At 41.3% G+C, this 27,607-nt stretch overlaps 2 protein-coding genes across 2 annotated transcripts in view; one reads left to right on the top strand and one right to left on the bottom strand.

The window, feature by feature from the left end:
- Positions 1–27,607, top strand: part of UBAC2 (UBA domain containing 2) — a 142,922-nt gene that overhangs the window by 47,838 nt on the left and 67,477 nt on the right. The gene's annotated exons all lie outside the window — the stretch shown is intronic.
- LOC135895550 (G-protein coupled receptor 183-like) lies at positions 22,288–23,388 on the bottom strand. Its single transcript, XM_065423666.1, has one exon. It carries the CDS (start codon positions 23,386–23,388, stop codon positions 22,288–22,290), a length of 1,101 nt encoding a protein of 366 aa, XP_065279738.1.

Genomic DNA, 27,607 nt, shown 5'->3' with positions numbered 1-27,607 from the left:
TCACTTGATCCAGCAAGCTCCGATATCAGATATTCCCTCCATAACAGTGGTTTTCAACCTGTGGCCCCAATTAGCACACAGCTGTGACCCAAATTTTGTTGCTCCGGTCTGGCAGGGAGCAGGGGGTTGGTGTGGCGTGTGGTGCGGGTCTGACCGTGAGGGGAAGGGGCAGGCTGGCAGCGCAATGCTGGGCGGGCCACTATGTGTCTGGTGCAGTGGTTCTCAATCTGCAGCCCACATAACACATTGTGGACCGCATACGTGGCCCACAATGGTAAATAGGTTGAGAACCACTGCTCCATAGCCTTATCTCTAGATGCAAAGAGAGCCTCTGATTTAAATATATATATATATATATATGAGATCGGGACCAGTATTCCTGAATTGGGTCAATGTATTATACAATTGTCCCCACAATTCACTATCAACTAATAGAATTATTTCTCTCACATTTCATCTAGAAAAAGGGACATGACACAGCTGTCCCCTTTCGCCCCTCTTTTTTAATGTCTCTCTTGAACCACTGACAATGAACATATGCCAGCCCTCGGGCATTGAAGGTGTGACCATAAACAGGAAAGAATACAAAATCCGTTTATATGCTGACAACATTTTTGTACTATTGAAGAATTCATCCTCCTCAATCTCATCATTACTGAATGTAGCTCATATTTTTGGAAAGATTTCTCGCAATGGATTTATCCAAAAGTTTTGGCATTTTCCATTTCAAATATGCAAGAAAATAACTATTTAAGTGTTAAAATTTGTCCTAATCTTCCCAAAAGTGGACTATACATTAAAATAAATTTCCAAGGATGTAAAGAGGTGGCATCTCCTCTCTCTGTCCTTTCTGGGGAGAACAGAAATAGCGAAAATGAGTATCTGCCCAAGATTGACTTAAATCATTAGCCTTTTATGTTTCAAAGTCTTTCCCTTGCTCCTTGCTCAAATCAATAGGCTTATCATGAAATTTATATGGGATAAAAGACACAGCTTCGCTTGTCACACAAGACCCTTAAAAAATCCTGGGCAACTGGAGATATGGGGTTGCCAGATTTGTATCTATATTGTGTAGCATTCCAAATGTATCCTATTGAAAGGTGGTGCCCCCTTCCCCCAGTAACTCTGTATACGCACAAGCCTGGTTTGAGATTGAAAAAAGCTTAGCTATGCCATTTGGTTCCCTCTCTTCTTTTATGTCTCAAGAGGCTACCCACATCCTTAAGGAAAAATCCAATCTTTGCATCTACATGGGGCATCCTGCAATGCATTAAGATGATTACTGCATCATGGAAAGCGCAAGGTCACAACCTCCTAAGACCACCCCGTCTGACAAGGGCTCAAAGAGGTTGGACCCTTTGGGAAGAAAAATATTCTCCTCTGTGAGCCTGCAATTTTGTATCGCTAGTGAAATACGATTTTAACAATTACTCTAGATTGGAAGACTTTAAGGACAAACCTCCCCTTGAAGACAGAGCCCAATTTCAGTCCTTCATTCAGGAAAGCAGACTAGCAGCAGAAACATCCCTGCAAGCTGAGGTGGATGCAGCAGACACAGCATCTAGAGGGCTAGCCACTGGTATAGTTCTGAGGTGTGATTCTTGGCTTCACTCTTTGAGGTTCCCCAGGGAGGTGCAGAACATCACAGAGGATTTAGGATTTGATTCAAACTTGTTCAGTGATCATACTGATGAGTGTCTGTACTCATTGAAGGATTCTAGACCAGTGGTCTCCAAAGTGTGGCGTGTACCCTCGTAATGGGGGGCAAGGAGGGAGTGCCACCCAGCCCTGCTCTGCCCTCACTCCACTCCAGCCCCAGCCCTGTCCCAGCTGAGGCCCTAGCCTCTGGCTTTCGCCTCCGACCACAGTCCAGTCCTGGCCCTACTCCCAGCAGCGGCACCTGCCCCCAGTTTCTGGCTTAGCTCTGCTCCTGGCCGTGGCCCCAGCTGCAGCTTTGGCCCTGGCCTTGGCTCTTGGCCCCTGACCCGGCTCCCAGCCCTGGCGGGGGCATGGACAGATTGCATTACGGGTAAGGGGGGGGGGGCATGACATAAAAAGTTTGGGGTCCACTGCTTTAGATCGATCCTCCTTCTCTTGGGAATTTACATCCCAGCTCCGAAGAGAGAAAACCACAGGCAGGCATATAGGCCAAGATTGCTCCCGCCACAAATATTTTACTACCGGCATCCAGCTGAGCCTTCACGCAAGCATCATAGAATTTAGAGACCTTGATTTTTGGTCCCCTCTGTTATCACAATCTCCACCCATTTCCACCCACCCACTAATGGCTACTTTTGATGTCTCAGTTGAGAAATGCCTACCTTTGTTGATGCCAACCGCTTCTGTCCCCTCCATCTTTCAGGCTGTCTCTCACTTTTTGCCCACAATTCAGACTCTGTCATGATAGGTGGGTTCTAGATAGTTACTCCATCGAATTGCCTTCCCTTTCTGGTCCTGCTCCAGGAACTGCTCTCACGAGGAGATTCTTCGCTGTGAAGCAGATTCTCCTCTCCAGTGAGGGGCAACAGAATGAGTGCCACTTCACTATCAGTGGAGAGGGTTCTATTCCCCATATTTCTTAGCCCCCGAAGAAAGATGGAGGGTGGAGACCCATTCTGGTCTTTCGACAATTAAACATCTTTATTCAAAGTCAGAAAATTTCTTCAGTTCCTGGTAGTTCAGACACACTACCAATTCAGACTCCTTCTCTTCGGACTAGCAACAGCACCCAGGGTATTCATGAAGATTTTCTCTGTGTGCAGCCCAAATTAGATGTCACGGCTATGCAAACTTGGATGACTGGCTCCTAACAAGTCGCTCCAACCATGAGGTCAGGTCAATGACTTTGTTTCTGCTGCATCTGCCAGCAGTGCTGGGCATCCACATGAGCAAAGAAAAGTCCATTTTGACTCCCATGCAGACAGTAAACTTTATTGGAGCAACACTGGTCTTAAATTCAGCAAGAACTTTCTTTCCCACACAAAAAAAAAATTCAAGCAGTGTGCCATCTGATAACACAGATTACTTGGAAACCAAAAACTATGGTCAAAGTATGCCTTTCCCTAACAGGCCACATGGCCTCGTGTACTTATATGACATCATTTGCCAGACTTCATTTATACTTCCTATAGGCCTGACTCCGGTAGGTCTGCTCACCAGACAAGGACCACATGAACTCCAGAGGGACTGTTCCCACCAGGGTCATTGCCTCTTTTACCTGATGATTGAACCTGGAATGAGTGTGAGTAGAAGTCTGAGATATACCAGGGTACAATCCAGACTAATGAGTAGATGTGCCACCTCTGCCCTCTAACCTGGGGTTCCCTTTACAGTGCTTTGCAGCTGTAGCCTCCAATCTGGACTGCTCACAACCAGCTTCCAACATGCAAGTCACTCCCAGCTATGTCTCTGTGGGTGCTGCAGCCAGCCTGCCACACTTTGGCTCTTACCAGCATTGGTTATACTGCAGGGTGACCCCCACACATTCCCAGTCTTAATTCCCCTCACCCCCCCCCCAAAAAAAAACAACAACCCCTACCTTTTGTATTGCTCAGCCCTCTCCTGGACAATTCAAATTCAAATAAAGTCTGTGTTTCTTTTAATAGAAATAATATGCCACACACCTAGTTACCCCAAATGGAATCTTACACAGACACTTCAGTTTAAACACAGTGGATTATATAAAACAAGTTTGTTAACTACAAAGGGAGAGATCTTATGTGAGTAAAAATAATGAGGCATAAAAGTCAGAAATGGTTACAAGAAAAATAAAGATAAAACACCACTGGAGCCTAACTTAATGAACTATGTTAAATTCAAAGCAAAGTTTTCTCACCATATGTGCTCAGCAGTTTTACTGACCAAACTCTCTAGGTTGGAAACCTCTCCCCTAGTCGAACGCTGCTTCCTTTGTCTTCTAGATGCCATGAATGATATGGGCAGGGAGGGGGAATGCCTTGGGTGTCTGTCCCTCATTTTAATAGTGCCAGACTCCTCTTGGGAAATATTTCCAATTGAGATTCAGGAGGCAAAGTCCATATGGAAGGATGTTCCCTACTGTTTTTTGCTCACCTATTGGAGCTTATTTTGTTTCCCTTCCTGCTTGATTTGCATTTAGGCGGTAACACGCATTCCTTTGTTTGAGACAGGCATGTATACCAATCTCATTTTGGAACATGTGTTAAGAACACCATGCATGTTTATTTCGGATGAGGGAAATAAGCTCAAGAAAGCAGGAAAATGACTACCAGTGAGGCAGCTACAAAACTAGAGCTGGCCAGACTGGAAGTGGAAGAAAAGGACCGTGAGTTTCAAATGTGGCAGGCAGAAATGAGGCTCAAAGAAGCAGCTGTAGTCAGGGAAACCATGGAGGTCCAGAAACAGGCTCAAATTGAAGCACAAAAAGCTGCCCACCAGCAAGCCCTGGACTTAAGACAGAGAAATATAGACCCAAATTGAGAGACAGAAGCATGAACTGGCTGTAACGGAGTGGAAGAGACAAAACCCTTCAACAGCTGGCTCTACTTCCCTAAAAATCCGTAAATGGGAGCAGTTATGTCCGCAGTATGATGAATTCAGTGATATTGCCGAATATTTCATCACCTTTGAGAGACTGTGCACTCTCCGTGCAATTCCTGAAGATCAAAAAATGACCACTTAAGTTGCAAAATTGATTGGGAGAGCTCTGGACATATTCAGTAAGATCCCTATTCATGATGCTTCACACTATGGTAAATTTAAGGAACTGGTTTTGAAACAGTTTCAGATTACACCTGAAACCTACAGTGTTAAATTCTGGAGTCTTAAAAGGGGATCTGGATTGAGTAATGTGGTTTATGTAAATGAAATGAGAGATTTGTTAGGCAAGTGGGTGAGGGGAAAAGGCATTACAAGCTTTGAAGAAATGTGTGATTTGGTTACTCAGGAACAGTTCCTGAATATGGGCAGTGATGATGCAAAACAGTGTTTGTGGGACAAAAAGGTGAATGCAGTGGGGGAATTAGCTGGGTTTGCAGACTCTTACGAGCAGTCACAAGCTGCAATTAAACATAAACCACTGGCAGAGGGTACAGGGTTGGTGGAAAGCAAAATCACCATTTTACCCCTGGGGGAAAAAGGAGACTGGGCGTTCACCTCCCCATCTCCCTATTACTCATCCCAAGTCTCCTGTACAAGCAGAAGAGCCCAGAAGGTGCTATCATTGTAAGTCCACTGAGCACCTGAGGAATAAATGTCCTTGGCTGAGTGGGAACAGGCAGCAGGTAATTAATGAAGCTGCTGCTTCTCAGAGCACAGGAGTATCCCGGGCTGCTGCCTCTTTCCACACAGGATTTGTAAACGTTGCTTCTACACAACCAAGCAGTGAGCATATGCATGCTGTTAAGCTTACTGCCAAAGTGCTCCAAGGATGGAGAGACACTGGTGCAGAAATTTCTGTGGTCAGGAGGCACCTGATCCAGGAGAAGGATTTGTTACCAGGAAAAATGGCCGAATTAGAATTGGTGGGAGGTTACAAAGTCCTTGCACCTTTAGCTGAGGTACACATGGTAACTGGTGATTTGCAGGCTAAACTGACTGTTGCAGCAGTGACACAAATTTTGCACAGTTTCTACTAGGAAATGATTTTTTTGATGTGGCAGAATCTGTCTCAGGGTTTGTTAGCAGCAAGAAGGAATCTTGTGCTAAAAGCCCCAGGGGGAGGCTGAAGTCACATTTTCTGCTGGGGGAATAGGAGAATGTCTCTTTAATTTCTCTGTAGCAATGGAGAATGCAGCTTTGGGGACAGGGATGGTCGTAACCAGTTCCTGTAGTCCCGGGGCTCAAGACAGGTCCCTGCGGGAAGGACTGGATAGAGCCTGCTCTTGTCCTGTGATCATCTCCCTGGAGAGGGGGATGTTCAACCTTGTAACAGGGAGGCCTTCCCAACTGCTGACTGCCAGGAAGTTGCAGGTCAGCAGGGGACAGGTTCTGCCCTGGGGTGCCCAGAGACATGTATCCTGGAGATAGAAGTTGGGGTCCTGGTGACTGCTGCAGTGGGAACAGACCCCAAGGACTCTGTAGCTGGAAGCAAGCCCAACCTGAGTGAAGGGGGCGGGGGGGATTTTGCTGGCTAGTGAAGGGTCTGTCATAGCTGGTAGCTGTGAGCCCACAGCTGGATCAGGGTCAACTTCCCTTTTGGGGGACACAGGATTGTCTGCCTCAGAGGGGAGCCCAGAGGGAAGGTGAGGGGGGACAGGAGGGTCTGCCCACCTTTTGTAGGGAGGCTTTTCCCCAGACTCCTCACCTGTAAATCAGGTTTGTAGGGAAGACTGAGGGTCAGATCTCCTGGAGGGGAGAGTCCACCCAGCTGAACTTTTGGGAACAGAGAGTGGGGTAACGGAGGGAATCTTACCAATCCAAAGCATTCCATTGAAAAATGTTGTTCCTGCTACCCTTGTGAGAGATAACACTGTCTCGTCAAGGCTGCAAGAAGGAAAACTTTGCATTTGGGAAGCTTCACAAGGGGGGAGGGGTCCAACACAAAGAGATTCCAGAGGGAGGGGCTGAGGGCAGCCATGGTTGCAGTGTACCCTTTCCTTGCCAAAACCTCAAACACATGCCTGAATTGAGAGCCTTTTCCAAAGAGGCAGAAGAATCTGTATCTGAGTACCTACCATGGTACACAAAGGGATTGAAAAATGGAATAGACCCTGAACAAACCAAACTGTGTGAACAAAGTCTATCATAAATTGGCTGTTAATCTTGTGTCTTTTGCTACTTCATCTTTGGGTCAAGATCAGTAAACCCTTTAAAGATGTGTAACTTACCTCATTTGTGGAAAAAACTTTTGTACATGCTAGGAATGGTAACAAGACAGTCCCACAAGCATGTTGCTTTTCAGCTTATGCCTGTAAACAGGCTTGGAGCTTGTCACAGCAGCAGAAGCATAACAGGCCTACACTGCTGTGTGGAGGAGGAAACTGAGGCACACCGCCTCATGGCATTGGTGGCTAAATGCCAAGACACCTACACTTTAACAGATATTGCTATCTGCATACTGTTAGCAATACTGCACCCCAACATGTTTTCAGGCACCCAGGGACCAGGAACCCAGAACTTTGCTAGGACGCCTATGAATGACATCATAGGGTTTAAAGGTACAGAGAGGGTGTGTAACCAGAGATAAACCGGAATTTTACGTGTACTGCCTCCTCCATGGACAGTGTCCAAGACTCTGGCAGTAAGTTCAGGAGGAGGGTGTGACATTGCACTCCATATGTTTATGGAAATATGCTTATGAGTGTAAATATAAGGTAATTGGAATATGCTTTATGCCAGGGATTGGCAACCTTTGGCCCACGGCCCGCCAAGTAAGCACCCTGGCAGGCCAGGCCGGTTTGTTTACCTGCCGCGTCTGCAGTTTCGGCCGATTGCGGCTCCCACTGGCCAAGGTTCGCCGCTCCAGGCCAATGGGGGCTGCGGGAAGCAGCGCGGGCTGAGGGATGTGCTGGCTGCAGCTTCCCGCAGCCCACATTGCCCTGGAGCAGCGAACCGTGGCCAGTGGGAGCTGCAATCGGCCGAACCTGCGGATGCGGCAGGTAAACAAACCGGCCTGGCCCCCCAGGGTGCTTACCCTGGTGGGCTGCATGCCAACGATTGCCAATCCCTGCTTTATGCAAAAGGTCTCTTGTAAGGTATCATTACAAATCTTATGATCTACTGAGTGTGTTCATCCTCCTTGTTTGTGCATATTATTTCTATGTCTGGAGTTAGGAGAATAAAATATAAACTTGTATTACTAATGTAAACATATATGTATAATATATAGAAATATTAATGCTACAAGAGCATTAATATTTCTATATATTATAGTTAATTTGTGACGTTTTTGTTCCAAAGGAGAGAAAAAACCAGCATGGCTAGATTTTAAATTGAAATGAATGATGTTAGAACCTTTAACAATATTTGTAATTCTGTAATCATATTGGCAATCAAACCTCACATTTCACAACATAACCTAATTCCCTGTGAGAAACAGAAATTCTCTTCACTCTCTGCAATGTGCAGCACTGCACAACTGTTTAAACTGGCTAGGTGCATAATGGGGATTTTTCACCTTTCTGAGAGTTTGGAAGTGCCTGCATCTTGCTATGGCAAGTTAAACAGACTACTCCAGTGGTCTGTTATACTGGATAGTGGTCAGTAGATGGCAGCAATTATGTGATCATTAGTCTCACTGCAAGGGAAAAATTTTCACTGAGCTGAATGAAATACCCTTAGACATGTGCTGTGTTCTATTAAGTATACTTTTACTAAATTGAGATTGCACATATTAGCTGCAAATAATTAATAATAAAGTCCTCTAACTTCCTCTCACCAATGTAATAAATAGTCCAGTTTTTTGGTTTTTATTTAAAATATGGGCTTAGTTTGCTGAAGCAAGCAGAGCACTTATCCAGGGCCCCACACCATGGGGGGCACTGCAAAGGTAGGTTCCTCAGGCTTTGGCTTCAGTCCCGTGTAGTGGGACTCGATGCTTCAGACTCACGTGTCACAGGACTTTAGCTTTCTACGCTGGGCCCAAGCGAGTCTAACGCTGGTCATGCTTGGTGGACCGCTCACGGTCTCCCAGGGTTGAGAACCACTGTTGTAGTGCATAGTGATGCGAGCCACCAAAATGCTAGAACTTCCAAGAGCAACAGTGCTGCACAGAAGGCAGAGAGGGTGCATCTCTGTGTTAATGGCAGTACAGAGAGTGTAAGAAAGGGGTGAAGCACTCTCATATTCCATTTAATTCTGGACATGCCTAGTGACATGTGAGCATGGGAAGGTCACTGTGACAGCCATACTAGCATCCCAGTAACTCTATAGACTATTTGAAACTTTCATACTTTCTCTGTTAAAAACTGTGCATGGACTAGCCTACCCAAGCTAGCTTGAATCCAGCTAGCGCAGGTAACGATAGCAGTGAAGACAGTGCAGCTCAGGCTTCAGAACCGGCTAGCGAGCCGAGTGCGTACCCAGGGTCTATGCCAGGCTGGTACTACCTGAGGCCTGCATGCCACTGTCTTCACTGCTATTGTTACCCTCTCTAGCTAGCTGGATTCAGGCTACCTTAGGTGGGCTAGCCTGTGCAGATCTTTTGCTGTGAAGACATACCCTTAGATTTTTAGAACCAAGAGAGGCAACTATGTTTACCTACTCAAGCCTCCAACATCGCACAGCAAAGAAAAAAGGGGATCCCTGATCCTTCTAGCAGCAACTGCACCTCTCCTCAGATGGTACTGTGAGCTCTGGCACCTTGCTGCAACTAATCTCTGGATCAGCACATGTACACCTGACCTAACACAGTGAGAGTCATTAGAGTCAGCAGGAGTGTATGAAGAGGAATATTGATACAGCATTTTGTTGAACATAATACAGAAATTGGCAGATTATTTTAGAGAGATGTCAGGGTTGATTTAGTCCCTATGGCAATTGCTAACTCCAGGGAGGCAAAATTAAGGTTGTGTGCAAGTGTGGTGTGGGAGACATTACCTTAAATCTATATTTCCTAGTTTTCAGAGTTTTAAGTATAGGTGCATTTCACATGCTACAAAGGTACAAGGCACTGCCAGTCAATCTTGAATCTGCATTACATTTTTGAGCAGTGAATACCCCCGTACATATTTCAGCAAACTAAGCCCATATTTTAGTATTTGGTCCTGCTAGTGAAGGCAGGGGGCTGGACTTGATGACTTTTCAAGGTCCCTTCAGGTTCTAGGAGATAGGACATCTCCATTATTTTTTTAAATAAAAACTAAAAAACTAGACTATTTATTACATTGGTGAGAGGAAGTTAGAAGACTTTATTATTAATGATTTGCAGCTATGTGCAATCTCAATTTAGTAAAACAAAGTATACGTAATAGAACACAGCATATGTATGAGGGCGTTTCATTCTGCTCAGTGAAAATTTTTCCCTTGCAGTGAAAGACTAGAGTAATGATCACATAAATGCTGCCATCTACTGACCACTATCCAGTATAACAGACCACTGGAGTAGTCTGTTTAACTTGCCATAGCAAGATGCAGGCACTTCCAAAAAGTCACTAATTAACTATAATATATAGAAATATTAATGCTCTTATAGTCTGAATTTAATTTTTAATCTTTAATTTCATAGTCTTTGTTCTCATATTATGTGATAAAACTAAAAGGAGAGTGATCACTGTGACATACTGGGGCACTATCCAGACTGATGGGTAGCTGTGTCACTCCTGCCCTTTACAATGCCTTGCTGCTGTAGCCTCCAACTGGACTGCTCACAAACAGCCTCCAGCATATAAGTCACTCCCAAAGATGTCTGTGTGTGCTACAGCCAGCCAGCCACACCTTGGCTCTTACCAGCCTTAGTTATGCTACAGCAGGGATTGGCAACCTTTGGCACGCAGCTCGCCAGGGTAAGCACCCAGGGTAAGCACCGGGCTGGTTTGTTTATCTGCCGCGTCCGCAGGTTTGGCCGATCGCGGCTCCCACTGGCCGCGGTTTGCCGCTCCAGGGCAATGGGAGCGGCAGGAAGCGGTGTCCAGGACATCCCTCGGCCCGCGCCACTTCCCGCAGCCCCGTGCCGCGTGCCAAAGGTACATTAAGTCCAATGTTCCGTCTAATTTTTTACATCCATGTGCGGAATGAATTTTGTTATGTGCCCCAATATGGAGGTGATGTGTGGTGGGGGTGAAGCTGAGGGGTTCAGCGTGTGGGAGGGGGCTTGGTGCAGGGGGGTGAGGGCTCTGGCTGGGGGTGCAGGCTCTGGGGGAGGGGCTGGGGATGAGGGGTTCAGGATGTGGGAGGGGCTCAGGGCTGGGGCATAGGGGTGAAGGTGAGGGCTCTGGCTGGGAGTGCAGGCTGCTCCGGGGCTGCGGTGAGGGGAGAGGACCCCCCACACACACCCTCTCTCGATGCAGCAGCCAGGGACGAGCTCCTGGATTAGATAAAATAATAAAACAAGTTTATTAACTATGATGAGAGAGATTTTAAGTGAGTGTAAATAAGAAATGGTTGCAAGAAAATTAAAGATAAAATGCAACTAGTAGCTAATTTAACAAACTATATTAGATTCAAAGCAAAGTTTTCTCACCACGTGCTCTCAGCTGTCTTACTGACCAAGCTCTTTAGGTCAGGACCCCTTCTCCAGAGTCCAACAGCTGCTTCCTTTGTCTTTTTCAGGTGAATGCAGTGGGCAGAGAGAGGAGGTGTGTGTGTGACTGCCCCTTTTTATAGTCCTGTCCCCCCTTTGAGAAGCATTTTCAGCTAGGAGCAAGGTGACAGGCAGGCTGTGTGGAAGGAAACTCCCTGCTGTTTCTTTGCTAAGATGTAGATTTTTTTTTTCTCTTACCCTCTTTCTTGCCAACGAATGGCCACTTAGCAGGTAATGGTCCATCAGCGTTGTTTACACCTGGCTGAGACATCAGTTTGTCTTTGAGGAACTGGTTTGGCCACTCCCCAAACTTATCTGGAAAGCATACTTGTAGTCATGATCTCAGTTTGTTTATAACTTCACATATAATGTTGTTGTGGGCATTTTGCTATTACACCTCTACCCCGATATAACGCGACCCGATATAACACGAATTCGGATATAACGCGGTAAAGCAGTGCTCCGGGAGGGGTGGGGGGGCTGCGCACTCCGGCGGATCAATGCAAGTTTGATATAACGCGTTTTCACCTATAACGCGGTAAGATTTTTTGGCTCCCGAGGACAGCGTTCTATCAGGGTAGAGGTGTATATTATTATTCAGCAAATTATGAGTTTTAAATATCTCACAAAGCATACCTTGTACAAACATTATTACAGTAGTCTGTAAGGGATGAACGCAGGGGTGTATTCTGTCACAGTCACTTTTTCACTGTACGTCAGTCAAGTCAATTCTTCCTTGTCAAGCTTAATAATCTACTTTGTGCACACTCCTGTGGAAGGTCCACTGTACTTGTAACCACTTATCCAGTCTCTACTGTAGCTCTCTCAAGGTGATGCAAACAAAATTGGACACAGTATAGTGACAACTCTTACTATGACTTTTTTTCTTTTGCCAAAAGCTTTGTAATAAATTGACTCCTTGAAAGAGGAGAAAACCTTTCTGGCAAGAGAGTCTTTTCACTTTGGGGAATGGCAAGGAGGGCATCTCTTTTTCACTTGCTGTTGTAGTAGATTTCTAGAAGGCCATATTTTCAGTCCACCTAGGGGTTAGTTGTAAGGAGACTAGCTTTTCTTGTTGGTAGCAAGCCTGGAGACCGGGATTTTTCCTTTCCTTCCTCTGTGGGGAAGTGTTCTTCATGCATAGCCAGAGCAGAGGAAGATGGGGAGGTGTAAATCCCCTTGGAATGCAGAAGGAAATCCTGCAGTTCACTTTAAAAGGCTTGGGGTGAACTTTTCTGAAAAGATGATAGTTTTAGCTTTTTTTTTTTTAATTTGGCTTAATGTTGATGGTGACTTCTATCATCTTATGTTTGAAGAAAAATAGCACAATTAAAATAAGTGCCCCATGTAGGGTGATCAGACAGCAAATGTGAAAAATCGGGATGGGGGATAATAGGAGCCTATATAAGAAAAAGACCCAAAAATTGGGACCGTCCCTATAAAATCAAGACATCTGGTCACCCTCTAGCCCCATGCTGAAGTCAAGAATTGCATCATGCTGACAAGTTTCTCTCTGGTGTTCACTGATTTGTCTACCTTCTTTGTTTAGAATCTGATATCCTTGTATGAAGTAGGTAAATCATTTCTCTCATCTCATGGTCCTCACAGATTGAGCTTTCTAAATGTCTCATGACTGAATTCCTTACCACTACACCTTCCCTCTTCCAAATTACACAGTACTGCTAGGTACCTGTTCTTGGGGAAGAACTCCTCAGAGCAGGAGTAACAATAGTCTTCCCATTCAGCTCCTGTGTTAACCATAATCTTATAAATGTGACTGCTTTAAAGAATGTCTGATCTTTGTTTGACTGAAAAGTCTGTTGAAACAAATGTGAAGAAGGGGATTGGATGACTTCATAAATAAATTATTGGAATAGCTAACTCAGGCGCACACAAGAGAAGCGACTACTCTTGACTTACCTCCTTTTGTTTAACTGCTTAATAACGGTGAGTTCAGTGGAGCTCCAGGTAGGAGCAATTGTATGACTGGGGCTTTAATGAGCAAATAGCTAAAGACAGGTGACAAAGAACAAAGTTATTAAGTATATGAGAAGCAGCTAGCAAGACCGTAGTTCCAGTAGACTACTAGGAAATTTAGAACCTGTCCTTCAAGTCTTTAAACTACTGATCAGGAAGGGAATTTGCAGACTCAGTGTATGTGTAAGTAACAAGGCTTTTTAGTATTAATTTTGTTCATTTTTTTGCTTGATTTGTTTTTATGCTCAGAGTTATATTTGTGATAAAAATGAGCACACACTTTTTGAGAAGTCATCACTTTGTTCAAACATCTTCTATTTTGATATCTGACTACAAAGAATAGCTCTGGGATGGACTTTTATGATGAAGACAGTTGCAAAGAAATCACCAAGCTGTTCTGCAACATCCTTATCTATCTTGTTTGATGTTGCAGAGGAGCCAAGTGATTTCGTTGCCGGGACCACAGAGCTGTTAGTTGCTGGCTTAAAACAAAAGTTACTGTCACAGATAAAAAAAGAAGAAGATATTTGATTTGAAAAAACTGATGGTGCTACAAAAAGCTGTTAATTTTCCATTGCAACTATACCAGTAAGTGTAAAACCAAACCCACACTGTACAAAAACAACTTTAATAGGAACAAGACTTTGTAGCATCAAATTTGTAAATTAACTTTATAAACAGTAGTTCAGAGTTTTCAAGGAGATATTCCGTATTACCATAAAATGAAATTGGTTATAATGTAGTAAGTAATGAGGACAGGATTGTATTCATCCAAGAGTTACGAATATATTTTAAGAGTGAAGTGACTGAGCTACCAAAAAAATGCATAAAATATCATTTATTGTATTGGAGGATTCGAGGATAGATAAATACATTATGTTGCAAAAATGCTCTATGATGATCCTGCAAATTGCAGATCAGTGAGTCTTATATGGGTAATAAGTACCAACTTGTATGTAGGATGATAAAGTGATGATACATCATGATGAAGTGCCAGATTGTACAAAACACAAGAGCATATATGTTTAGTGACACAGCTTACCAAGAAGATGTCTTCCTGTTGCTTCACTCTGTACTAGTGTCTTCTTTAATGGAGAGTAGGAATAAATAGTCTATTATTCAGCCTGGCAAAAGGTTAACAGGTGATTGCACCAATGAACTGTAATAAGATGTGTGCTGTTCAGTATATTTATTAGTGATCTGGAAAAGGGGTGAACAGGAAGGTAGCAGAATTTCAAGTTGACAAAAGTATTTAGTTGTTGAAAGACTAGAGAAGATTGTGAGGAATTTAAGAAAGTTAAGTGAATGGGCAGAATGATGGATTAAATTTATTGTTTGCAAATGCCAAGTGGTATATACTGGAAGAAATTATTTGAACTAGGGCTGTCGATTACTCGCAGTTAACTCATGCGATTAAAAATAATTAATCGCGATTAATCGCACTGTTAAACAATAGAACACCAATTGAAATTTATTAAATATTTTGGATGTTTTGCTACATTTTCATATATATTGTATTTTGTGTAATTGAAATCAAAGTGTATATTATTTTTGATTATCATTTTTACAGTGCAAATATTTGTAAACAAAATAAATTGTATTTTTTAATTCACTTCATACAAATACTGTAGTGCAATCTCTTGGTCGTGAAAGTGCAATTTACAATCTAGATTTTTTGGGATTATTTGGGATTAGGAAGAAAATACTCCTATGAGCACATTGCTATAGTATGAGGCATCTCATCTTCCTTTGAATCACTTAGTACTTACCACTATTTAAAGCAGGATAGCAGACTAGATGTCATGATCTGGCATGGCAAGTCTCATATTCCTAGCTGTCATGTTCCGTTGTAATGATGCATGACCTCCAGTTTGTGAGGAAATAGAAGTGTTATGGAAAGATGATATACAGCCTTAAGGGAAAATTGTTTGTCTTTACGTATATGAACTTTTAAAAAAGGAATTCTAATTTGAAGAAAAAAATCAAGTTAATGATTATCTTTTCCCACAATTTTTCTGCAAAAATTAGAGTACAAGTTCATCAGCTGAAGGCAAAATATTGTGTATTGGTGTATTATTCCAGGTAAACACCGACATCTAAAAATGTTTTAGTTATTCAAGTTTGTTCTCTCCCCTCATGCTCATTTTTTGGGGAGGTTGAGAGCGGGGGAAGATGTAGGAGTGGGGAATGTGCCTCTCTGCTGTTAAAATTTAAACCACTGGATTATCATAGTGGATAAGCAGAGAGATTTACAGCAGAAGCAAAATGTAAGTTATTAAACAGGACAGTAGATTCCCTTTATGACTCCAATTCTTTCATAAGATTAGGCTGAACTAATTGTTGCATACATTAACCCAGGTAGTCACACCAGTTGGTCACCAATCATTATTTCAGTTACACACACTATTTTTGTAACTCTAATAGGTTTGTAGTTAGTGGAGCTGTGTGACATTTGGAGTTTTGATTATCATCCAGAGTTAGGGCTTGGCTACACTTGCAGCTGTAGAGCGCTTTAAGTTAAACCTGCCTTCGGAGAGCGCACTAGGGAAAGCGCTCCTGTCTGTCCACACGGAGAGCTGAAAGCGCACTGGCGTGGCCACGTTTGCAGCACTTGCAGCTGCATTGGGAGCGGTGCATTATGGGCAGCTATCCCAGCGTTCAAGTGTCTGCAACGGCTTTTCAAATGGAGGGGTGGGGTGGAGTGTGACAGGGAGTGTGGGGGGAGAGAGAGTGGGTTTATGGGGTGCTGAGAGTGTGTCAGCACGCTGTCCTGTAAGTTCAGACCCCCCTCCCTCCCCCACCTCTCTCTCACTCACTCAAAGCAAACATTAGCTGTTTGTTTTTTTCTCAGACCAGATAAGCAGCCGGCACTCCGAAACAGAGCTTTGAAAGGGCACTTCCGCGTCCCGAGTTCACAACAAAGACAAGAGAGGCCACTTCAGTTAAGGGGATTATGGGACGTTTCCGGAGGTCAATTAGAGCGTTGTAACGTTACTTCTCGTTTACACTGGCACTGACGCGTCTCACCCAATATGCAACAGCTGTTAATCCTCTCAGGGAGGTGGAGTACCAGGAGTGCTCCAGCCAGGGAGTCAGAGTGCTCTACATGTCTTGCCAGTGTGGACGGGGAGTAAGGTAGAGCGCTCTGAGAGGCTTTATTGCAGTATAACGTGCAAGTGTAGCCAAGGCCTTAGATACACAAAACCACAAAGTGAAATACTACTAAAATTGCTTGTTTCACCTTTTATATGAGGTGTCAAAATCATGCATTACCGTATGTTGGGTGCTACCCTCTTCCTTGTTCCAAACAGGCATTGGAAACTGTTTACTTTTTTACTGTTTTCTTGCAACCATTTCTTTTCCAGACAACTTCAGAGGGCCGTCTGCTGCCTCCTGAGACTTTGGGGGTTCACTCTTCTGTTCCCCACACTCTGCAGTGTGCCGGCAACGTCACTTTTTTTCTCTTTACTCTCCTCTCTAAATCCTTAGAAACTGTCTCCAAAAGAGTATGCTACCAGCCTGAATCCTGCTCCCTCCCCAAATTCCTCAATAGTAGGATGCTAAACAAAAAAGGATTACAGTAAACAAGTGACAAGGGTTCTGTCTGTTCCTCCTGCGGAGTAATATTTTGTAGCCCTCCTCCTCAGTTTGTAATATGGCCTGCTGCTGCTACTCAATATTATTTCCCTTCAAAATGCCCTCTGTCTGGCCTCTGTTACTGCAAAGTGAGTGAAGGTTCAGCCACCAGCAATGGACCAGTAGATGGAGAGATAGACAGTAGCTCATACCCAGCACTTCCAAAGGCGAGGGGCTAATCGGGTTAGAGCTTGTAAGGGTGATGTTGTGAAAATCTTTGTGCTGTTTGAGAAACAATTTCAAAACACAGACCGCATCTCATTGCTGTTGTAACCTTAGCAACTCTTATAAATCATATAAGTTATCCAATAAAGACTCCCCTAAACCTAGATAATTCATTTAAAACTGAACATTGATTAACATCTGTTTTTTTCCATAAAGACCTCCATAAAGAGGAAAGTCCAAATGAAGATAGAACTTAGCAACCCTAGTTTAAATTAATTACAGTAATGTTTTTACCTGTAACAAAAAATAAGTCATTAACAATTTGTAGAATTACAATTCTGATTACTAGTAACTTGATTATAATTTAAATCATGGTTAAGAGTAATTAAAGATGACATTTATTACATTAATGAAGTGAATCATATAAAATATCTTCTTATGCCAATACATACATATGGCTTCATTCTTTTCTCATTTATACTGGTATGAAACTAGAATTACTCCTGATTCTCACCAACATGAGAGGAGTATCAGGATTTGAGTTTATTGGCATAGTCAAGTTTTCAGATAGCAACATGCAATGGAAATTACAATGGAGGATGTATACTTCTCATAATAATAATTCTTTCTGCAGCATTTGATAAATTGACCACAGTATATTGTTCTGCTTTGGAGACATAGCAAGGGTTAATATGATTACTCCTGCACTGAGTGAGATCCTTCCTTTCAGGCCACATTATGAATACGATGGGCAACGTCTTGTTTCCAACAGACCACTTGCCAGACTCTATTTGATCACTTAACTTGTTCTTTTTATAGTGAAGCTGCTAGGAGAGGTCATGAGACATTGTCTCAACAGTCAGCAATATGCACATGACACCAGGCTCTATTTTACTTGCAGTGCTGATAGCAATGTTACTTAACTATTCTGGTGCCTGGCCAAGCTTAGCAAGTGGATGAAAGGCAGTTGGCTGAAGCTAAACCAAATCAAGATGATTTTGATGGAACGAGGGACACCTTTTGAAGAGCTGGAAAACAGTGTAGCATCTTACGTTTTTGAAGGAGTCTGTCCTCAGATTACCAAATAGCTTTGTTCTCTGGGAATTCTCTTAGGCTCCTCATTCCTTCTGGACATGCACAGAGTTAAATTTGCCATCTGTGGCTGGTAATAAGGCTTACACCCCTTGCTTTCTGTTACTGACCTGGATGTTAGGAATCATTAAAAAGGGGATAGAGAATAAGACTGAGAATATATTATTGCCCTTATATAAATCCATGGTTCGCCCACATCTCGAATACTGTGTACAGATGTGGTCTCCTCACCTCAAAAAAGATATTCTAGCACTAGAAAAGGTTCAGAAAAGAGCAACTAAAATGATTAAGGGTTTAGAGAGGGTCCCATATGAGGAAAGATTAAAGAGGCTAGGACTCTTCAGTTTGGAAAAGAGAAGACTAAGGGGGGACATGATAGAGGTATATAAAATCATGAGTGATGTTGAGAAAGTGGATAAGGAAAAGTTATTTACTTATTCCCATAATACAAGAACTAGGGGTCACCAAAAGAAATTAATAGGCAGCAGGTTTAAAACAAATAAAAGGAAGTTCTTCTTCACGCAGCGCACAGTCAACTTGTGGAACTCCTTACCTGAGGAGGTTGTGAAGGCTAGGACTATAAGAATGTTTAAAAGGGGACTGGATAAATTCATGGTGGCTAAGTCCATAAATGGCTATTAGCCAGGATGGGTAAGAATGGTGTCCCTAGCCTCTGTTCGTCAGAGGATGGAGATGGATGGCAGGAGAGAGATCACTTGATCATTGCCTGTTAGGTTCACTCCCTTTGGGGCACCTGGCATTGGCCACTGTCGGTAGACAGATACTGGGCTAGATGGACCTTTGGTCTGACCCAGTACGGCCTTTCTTATGTTCTTATGTTCTTAAGTGATCCATGCCTTTGCAGCTTCCAGACTAGATTACTACAGCTCACTTGTATTTAGGAATTAGTACACTACTGTTAAAGCTCTACCTAATCCAAAACACAGCAGCCCACCTCAGCAGCAATGGCTGCTAAGAACACATCACCCTTGTGCTCTGCTTGCTACATTGACTCCCCATAGGACATTAGGTAAATTTAAAGATGACAAATGTGATTTTTAAGGCCCTCCAGATGTTTAACTAAACCACTTAAAAGAGTGATGCCTCTTGCTAAGGAAACACAAGTTTCTTCCAGAGTTATGCCCTACAGAAAAGAAGAAACTATCAACAAATTGTTCTTGTGAGGGTGGGGAAACAGAGCTTTCTTGGCATCTGACCCAAGACTAAGACCAGAGGAGGTAAGGATGACCACAGACCTTACTGCCTTTATAATGAGTATGAAATTCACTCCTTTAGCTTTGCCTTTCCACAACATCAGCAACATGTCAGAAAAGAGGAAGAGGAGAAGCTCTTCATGCACACACTAAAAAATATTCTTGCAACCTCTTGGGGAGGAGGAGGAAGAATTCTCATCCACCTCTTGAGCTCTTTCTTATTTCCAGTTTGTTTCGGGGCATATTCAGATACTAAAGTGATGGGTGGGTGCTAGAGAAGAACCTAATAGACAGAGAACACTGGAAGTTTTTTCTCCAAGTATATTATATTTCAATTTGACTTCAAGGTCTACAAATTGGGTGCTGCTTCTCATCTGAATTTAGTCTGCATTAGAACTAATCATAACCTTCTTTACATAATGCATTAAATTACTATGTAAGAAATCATTAAAACAATCAGTTGTTACTCACGGTAAAATGCCACCAGGAAATTAAGTTTAAAGCAGGTATTTTAATAGACCATGTAATTCAGCGCTAGAGCTTTATTTTATGGAAAGATGGTGTCTCATTAAATATTTGAGAAAATGTATTAAAATAAGGAAAATAGAGTTAAGGGGCACATTATATAAGACTTTTCTTAAATAAACTATTATGTAATTGGACCAGTGCTGCAGTCCTTACTCAAGGAAAACTAGCATTTTGACATGAAGTTAGTTGTTTAGTTTTAAAATATATATATTTAGATTTAAAAATAACAGAATCATAGATGTGAGAACATAGAGAAAAGAGGGAGTTAATATTTTAATACTAATTTGTGATTTGATTTTATTTGTTAAAAAAATAGAGATATACATAAGTGATTGCTTATATGGTGACATACTGTTTGCCTATAAAATGTAATGAACACAAATATACAGAAATGCCTTGCTCTGAGAGTCTTACCATCTAAAACTAGACCAAATGCATGGCATAAGTAGAAAGATAGACATTAATAGTATGGAATCCGTAGTGGTAAGGGGGTGTCACATGCCCAACAGGAATAAGATGTTAATAAAACCCATGTTTTCTGTTACAACATTAAACAGTTAAGTGTGATTTTGTGACAAGTTATTGCTAACTTACTGCCATTTTAACAGCTATCATTAAACATCTTTTTAACTTTTTAATAAAAAGACAGGAAAAGAAGAAAAAACAGTGGAAGCATTTACAACTTAAACAGTGAAGTAAGTCTTTCATTGTAACCGTTTTCCTTGTTCCATTTCTCTTCAGTGTATAGTGTCTTTTATGGTTGGAAATCTCCGGCTGATAGTCTTTAGATAGTATTAAAGATGGTATTAACTGCACTTTTTGTGGAGAAATGAGCAAAAAGTTACTTTAGTTGATCCTGAGCTGCTGCTGCTGTGCTGTTCAAGTATGGTCCTGGTTCCTTTAAGGGAAAACATGGTGAACTCACATATGAGGGGAGATAAAGAATAGCAAAGATAGAAAATGTAGCTTCTTTCTCTGGTGATGACTTTCAATTGCAACCTCACTGCTGGGGAAACACAGGCACAGCACATGGTCTTATTGCCACTCTGAGATCTGGCAATCTTTTACCAGCATTGGGCTGTTCAAGGCATTGTTTTTAGCTTGCCTTTCTTGTTCACAGCAGTGTTGCAAAGTTGTGTGCCCAGCTAAGGCAGAGTCTCATTAGACAGAAGACGAGAAATAGAAAAAAGGGAGAAATAAGGTGGGAAAGAACATGACACATTAGGAAGGGTATGATGGCAGGAACCAAAAACTGGCATCCTAGGTGGTGGTCCAGAGTCAGCCAATTCTGGGGTGGGGAAGGTGAGGGCAGAGGAGCGTATAGGATAGTGGTCATAGGTGCTGGAACTAGGGGTACTGGAGGTGCTGCAGCACCCCCGGGCTTGAAGTGGTTTCCATTATATACAGGGTTTACAGTTTGATTCAATGGCTCTCAGCACCCCCACTAGAAAAGTTGTTCCACTACCTTTGATAGTGGTGCCATCTGTTCCCACTATGGCTTGGTCTTGTCAAGGCATGTTTCAGGTTCAGAACGATGAAGGCCCCATGGTGGTGTGATGCATCCCAGAAGATGATGTGGGCAGCAGCAACCATGATGGTGAAGCTTGCTCCTTCTTCTGCTGTTCTCATTTAGTAGCCCTCCACATAAACAGTGTCCAAGAAGAGGTGGTCACTCCTCCCATTAAAATGAACAAATTTAACACATTGTGGTGATTTCAACTATAAACATTTCTGCCCATTTCTAGAATCTTTTATCTTATTGTTTTGCAACCCATGACTTTAGCAGGAACCTGGAAGACCCTTGAATAGTTGTGGGAAACAATGCTCTCTTTGTTCTTTAGATTTACTTACACATGCAAAATTTTACAAACTAACAGTGTCTTAACTCTTTTTCACTTGTATTCTCATAAAGTTATCCATGATACATTTAGATAAGATGTTCATGTTCTGAATACTGTAATCCAACCCTGCCTCCAAAAAGTTCTAAATTACACATTTATAATTATCCATGAAAAATATACATTTTATTTTCCTTCAAAAGTTATTTCCTTTGTTTTATGTCTTTACCCTTGCCCTGTCAGTCCAGTGCACATAACACACCATATTAGTCAAGAGTGCTTAAATTGGAGCTCAGTCAGATGTTTACCTCTTTTCAGATGTGTTGGTTTTTAGTCACTCTGAGCTATTAGCTTTTTTTAGTTTATTCCTTTCTTAGAGAACTAGTAGATAGTGTGGATCAAGTTTTCCTAAAATCCAGGAATGGAAAGGTGCAGGTCATAATCAGTGGTGGAAATCTAGAAAACTCATGAAGCCAGGTCAAAGTGATTCAGCTTGGAAAATAATCATTTTGAGTTTTCTTGCTTTCACATGACCATTTATTTTTTAGTCCAACATCACATTTGATTTCCTAAGATACTGTGAAACAATCTTACTTAATTGGCTGCACGGAAGCATAAACAGTATTTACTGTAGGCCCAGTATTTTTAATCTTGCATTATTGGAATGTTTATTTTCAGTTTATAACTTTCCATTTGAAGGTTTTGAAAGTATAGTCATGTGTGTTTCAACCATCTCACGTGAGCTTTCTTCATGAGCTGACCTGACGGCACTTGAAACTGATATACTAACTTGACGTTTCAGTATTTTCATTATCCTCCTCTTGTATCCTTTACATGCAAAGAAATAGATGAAAGGATCCATGCAGCAGTTAAAATTCATCAGAAACACAGTGTAATGGAGGGACTTCTGGAAGGTTTGCTGTTCACTGCACAAAGGATTATATTGAAGCTTCTTGATCATGTGTTGGATAATTGCAATGTGATAAGGAGTAAAACAGATGACAAACACAACAATTACAAAAATGATTGTGTTGATGGCCTTTTTGTTTATCCCTGATTTTTCAGTTAATGGGTTTTCCTTAGCAGTTTGAAAAAGTTTGCAACTAATTTGAGAATAACAAAATAGTATAATTCCAAGGGGAATGATGTACCCTATTAAACAGGCAGCAAGAAGTATCCATGGTAGATGTGGAATTTTTTCAAAGTTTGGATATTCCATGCATGTAGTCCTTTCTCCTTCCTCGTTTGACATGGACTGTAGGAGCAATGGAAGTGTTTGGCTAAATACAAGAAACCAGACAAATATACAAATATACTTGGCATGTTTAATTCTTCTGATTTTGTTGTATCGAAAAGGGTGGACTACGGCAAAAAACCTGTCAATACTCAAGCAAGTCATAAAGTTTACACCTGCGTATGTGTTGATATAAAATATGAGAGCAGTTAGTCTGCAAAGTGTTTCTCCAAATGGCCAATGAAATCCTAGTGCATAGTATGCTATTCGTGTAGGCAAGGCAGTAGTAAAAAGAATGTCTGAGAGGACAAGATTTGTGGAATAGAGGGTAGTAGAGTTGATCTTTTTTCTGTTTTTAAAAATGACAACGAGGGCAAGTCCATTTCCAAACACACCAAGAATTAAAATAAAGCTGTAAAACACAGGCAATAAGATCCTTGCTGTATTTTGATGTTCATACAGGTCGCAGGAGTTTGTCTGAGGAGTTGCAAAAGCTGTGGTGACAGTGACCATTTTCACAACTGGTGTTTCTGGAGGAAATGCCATAGCTCTACAAAAAAGAAAAAGAAAAAAAAAGGGAACATTTTGTAATAAATATAGACAAACTTCTTCCCCCTAGCAGCAGCCAGCTGATCTTGCATCAGGCCAACATTGTAAAACCTGAAAGGATATTTGATTATGATGAAATTGTTTTTTTAAGGTGGTTTAAAAAAAGTTCGTCTCTCTTGCTTTGATAAAAGAAAACAAAACCATGCAGAAAGCAAAACTTGGGTGAATTGGGGAATTCCTGGGTTAGAAGAATATCTTTTTGTAGAAAATAAATGTTTGAGGTTAGAGAGAGAACTTTTAAAGAAGCCTGGGGGGGGGAAAGCCCTCAGTTTTGTTTAAAAGTAAAATGACACATAATCATGTGAAGTCACCAAAGGTCAGATAACTACAGAAACCTTTAAAAAGTTGTTTCTGTGAATTTTAGGGAGTTTTTATTTGTTTTTTGTTTCTTTTTAATTTGCTAAGAGGTTCTGGCAGTGATATGAAATTTGTGACTTATTTTAACATGTAACTAGAACTTTATTTATAGAGACCTGGCCTTTTCAACATTAGTATTGCCTATAACAATTGAACTGAAACCTTCCAAACTCATTTAACTCTAGAACAAAAAGGTTGTTTTCTGCGACGTAGTCCAAGTATAGTTGATTTCAAATGGTTACTCACAATGTCACTGAAGCTGCTTTTCAGTGGTTCTTGGAACAGTGTGTAATCTAGTTATAATATATCATACTTGTTGACTAAATGGGAATACAGCAAATTCCGAATAGCTTTAAATATATTTTTAAAAATATGAGAGGACATGATTGACCTAGCAGGCCTTTGGGACTCAAAGTCTGCAACTCTTGATTTTCGGGGCCTATAAATATAAAAGCTAATGTAATAGAATTATAGAAATTAGAGATGGAAAAGACCTATAACATCATTCAATTCATCTCCTTGTGAATGCAGAATGTGCCCTATGATGCTTTTCTAGTGCTTTGTTTAGTCTAATTGTAAATGCCCTAAGTGATGGGGCTTCCACCATTTCTCTCTGAGAGACTGTTCCACAAGAATTTTCTCTTGCCATGCAGACTAAAGTTTCTTAAAGTTTTCTTGTCCCACCTAACTACACCTAAGTGTACCACCCAAAATAATTCCTCTCCCTCCTTGGTACCACTACCCTTAAAATATGTGTGTACTTTTGCTATGTTCCTCGTTAGTTGTTGCTTAGTGAAATTATGCATGACATTTTAGTTCAGTTTTTTAAAGCAGATTTCATTGTGTAAAGCACTAGAAGATTGGTTTGCATTTTGAGGCTATTGCTAGTGAGATTTAAAAAAACAAACCAACTCTAATTTAATGGAGGAGCCACCTTTATGTGAACAGGCCTTACTCGTTACTCATGAGTGATCTGATTATTATAACTCATTTCCTTCCTCTCCTTTCCCCCTTTTTGTCAGTCTATAACCCCTATGTGTCATGCCTGAATTTAGTTTAAAAACGCTTCAAGAACGGTGTCTGTCTCCATTTCCATGAAGTGCGTAGCACACTTTTCTCAGTGTAATAATAATAATAATAATAATTAATAAAAGGGTTTGAAAGTTAGTCATAAAGACCACAGTCTCCTTCGCACTTTCTTTGTAGCCACTCAAGGCTGGCTGTTGGGGCCTACGAATGCCTTGGCCTCAGGATATAATTGATTTATGGGGAGTAGTGTTGCTGGCGGTGTTAGAACTTTCACAAGTTCTGTCCTGGCTAGCTTCCAGTAGCTGAGACAGCTCTTTTGTTGAGAAGCCAGTGTGACCTCGCGGGGCAGACTGTTCAAGTCTGAGAAACCGTTCCCAGAGAGTAATCATCAGTGATTCACCGTCAAGCTGGAAGGGCATAACTAGTGGAGTCGCATAGGGATTGGTCCTGGGTCCAGTACTGTTCAATATTTTCATTAGTGATGTAGATAATGGCATAGAGAGTACACTTATAAAGTTTGCGGATGATACCAAGGTGGGAGGGGTTGCAAGTGCTTTGGAGGTATTGTGTGTCCCCTTTGAGGTATTATTCAGTACACAACATTTAAAAACAATTTCAGACTTCTGTGTCTGAATAAATACATTATATAGAAAATATCAAAACACATTTCTAAAATGTTCCAGATTATTAGTTTTACAATGTACAGTTTCCTTCCATTAAGATGCAGAAGAATTCAAAGATTGATATTCTTCACTCTGACTCTTTGATCAGAATGTCCTATTTATTTCAAGTTGGTCACAATTCAGTTTACTTAAACACCTCTACCCTGATATAACGCTGTCCTCGGGAGCCAAAAAATCTTACTGCATTATAGGTGAAACCGCATTATATCGAACATGCTTTGATCCACTGGAGTGTGCAGCCCCGCCCCCCCGGAGCGCTGCTTTACCGCGTTCTATCCGAATTTGTGTTATATTGGGTCGCGTTATATCGGGGTAGAGGTGTAGTACATACTGTATCATAGTATTAGTCTGGTCACTGAGTCCTGGCTCGATTAGCAGCAGTTTATACAGTTCTCCATAAAGAATAAATTTGTAGATGTGTGGATCACATATTTCAGATCTTAAATTAAGCTATAAACATCTCCATATAGTTCCTAATGTCAAGGTAGATATATTAAGCTAGATCATCTTTGAGAGAGACTCTTCCAGGTAATATATCAGCTCCGTAGCTGTACTATTACAGAAGACTACGTGAGAGAGAATGGTCAGACAGCTGGTACTGATAAATATTACTGGTAAGCAGTGGCAGCTTTTTCTTGAAGATTCATCATAAAATATGTACCAGATATCAGAGATCAGAATACTTCATTCTGGGTTGGAATTAAAATCGGAAATGGATTTTTATATCTTGGTTAAGACACTTGGCTAGAGCTTTTCTGGGGTTTAGTTTGCCCTGTTTGAGCCTAGGGATTGCTGAGCCTTTTCAAGTAATAAACTTGAAGTAATAGCTTCTTCATGCTTTCAGTGGAGAGCCTAATTTGAATTTGTGTAAGTAAGCTTCAAAGTAAGCTTTGAATAGGAAAACCTGGTGTAAAGTAATGTCCATTATTTAGTGTTCATGAAAGCAAACTTACAGACATTACTTGTTTGGTTATGAAAAAGCACTTGCTAAGAATTGCTCTATAATTATATTTCTGACTATAATTTTATTTGAATTGGTTATGGATCATTCAGAGCATTTTGGCATGGTGTGAGTGGTCATTTAATAATGCATTTATCTTCATGAGGATTGCTCTGATTTCCTTTCCTCCTACTTCTCTCCTCTTGATGTTATAAAATTCCCTTGTTGCAAAAAAGAATCTATCTAATCTCCTGGGTGCTTCTAAAAGCATTTAAATACAGGAAACTGGTGTTTCTTATTTCTGTCTCTTGTATTTGATCTTTTCTGGCCACATCTTCACCATCCCACTATGGTACTCCTCTTCCACCCAGCTCTCCCTCAAGTAACTAGACATTACCCACTGCAAAAGAATATATAAAATCCTTAACTTATGATAATCAAGCCCATTGCGGTATGGCAACAAACTAAAATATATTCAGGGAATAATTATGTGTCCTACTTTTTATTCTTGAGGAATTGTGGGATTTGTACTCTTGATGTAATAATCAAAAATGAAGAGTCCGGCCTAAAACAAATTTTATAAATATTTCTAATATACAGAGTACATACTATGCAAATACATATAACTGCAATATAGAAAAAACATAGTAGTTTTTTCCTAGTGAAAATATTGTTTTTGCTAAGCAAGAGTAGATGTTCATAAATTGTATCTGTAGCCTTTATTAAAATATAAATTGAAATATAAATATGTGACTTCTGCTGCTATGTTACAGTGTAATATTACTTGCATTCTTATGCTGAACTGAAGCTGTTAGTTCTCTGTTATTGCTCAGATATCAGGCTGATGTGCCTGGTATAAAAACATAGATATACAGAGAGAGAATCTTGGCTGGATTGGTCTTGCCTTTTCTTGCTAACACTGGACTGGCAACCATTAAGGGGAAACTTACTTCCTAGAGGAAGGTGTCTACAGTATTATTAATTAGTCCAAGAGTGATCTTTCCCTGTTCCTTGATATCCAGGCTGCCGTCTGTTTCTTGGCAGTAATCATTATTGTTTAGCTCATTATGTGACTAGAGTACATGACTCCTTCTCCCAAACCTCTATCACAATCCACTAGGTGGTAGAAAAGGGCAGTAGTGTTCTA

Source organism: Emys orbicularis, chromosome 1, assembly GCF_028017835.1.
Source record: "Emys orbicularis isolate rEmyOrb1 chromosome 1, rEmyOrb1.hap1, whole genome shotgun sequence".
Taxonomy (NCBI): Eukaryota; Metazoa; Chordata; order Testudines; family Emydidae; genus Emys; species Emys orbicularis.
The sequence above is the reverse complement of the archived record's forward strand: the minus strand, read 5'-3'. Positions and strand labels throughout refer to the sequence as shown.

Bases quoted from the DNA above. Each gene is read 5' to 3' on its own strand.
- LOC135895550 (XM_065423666.1), bottom strand. From the start codon at position 23,388: ATGGCATTTCCTCCAGAAACACCAGTTGTGAAAATGGTCACTGTCACC.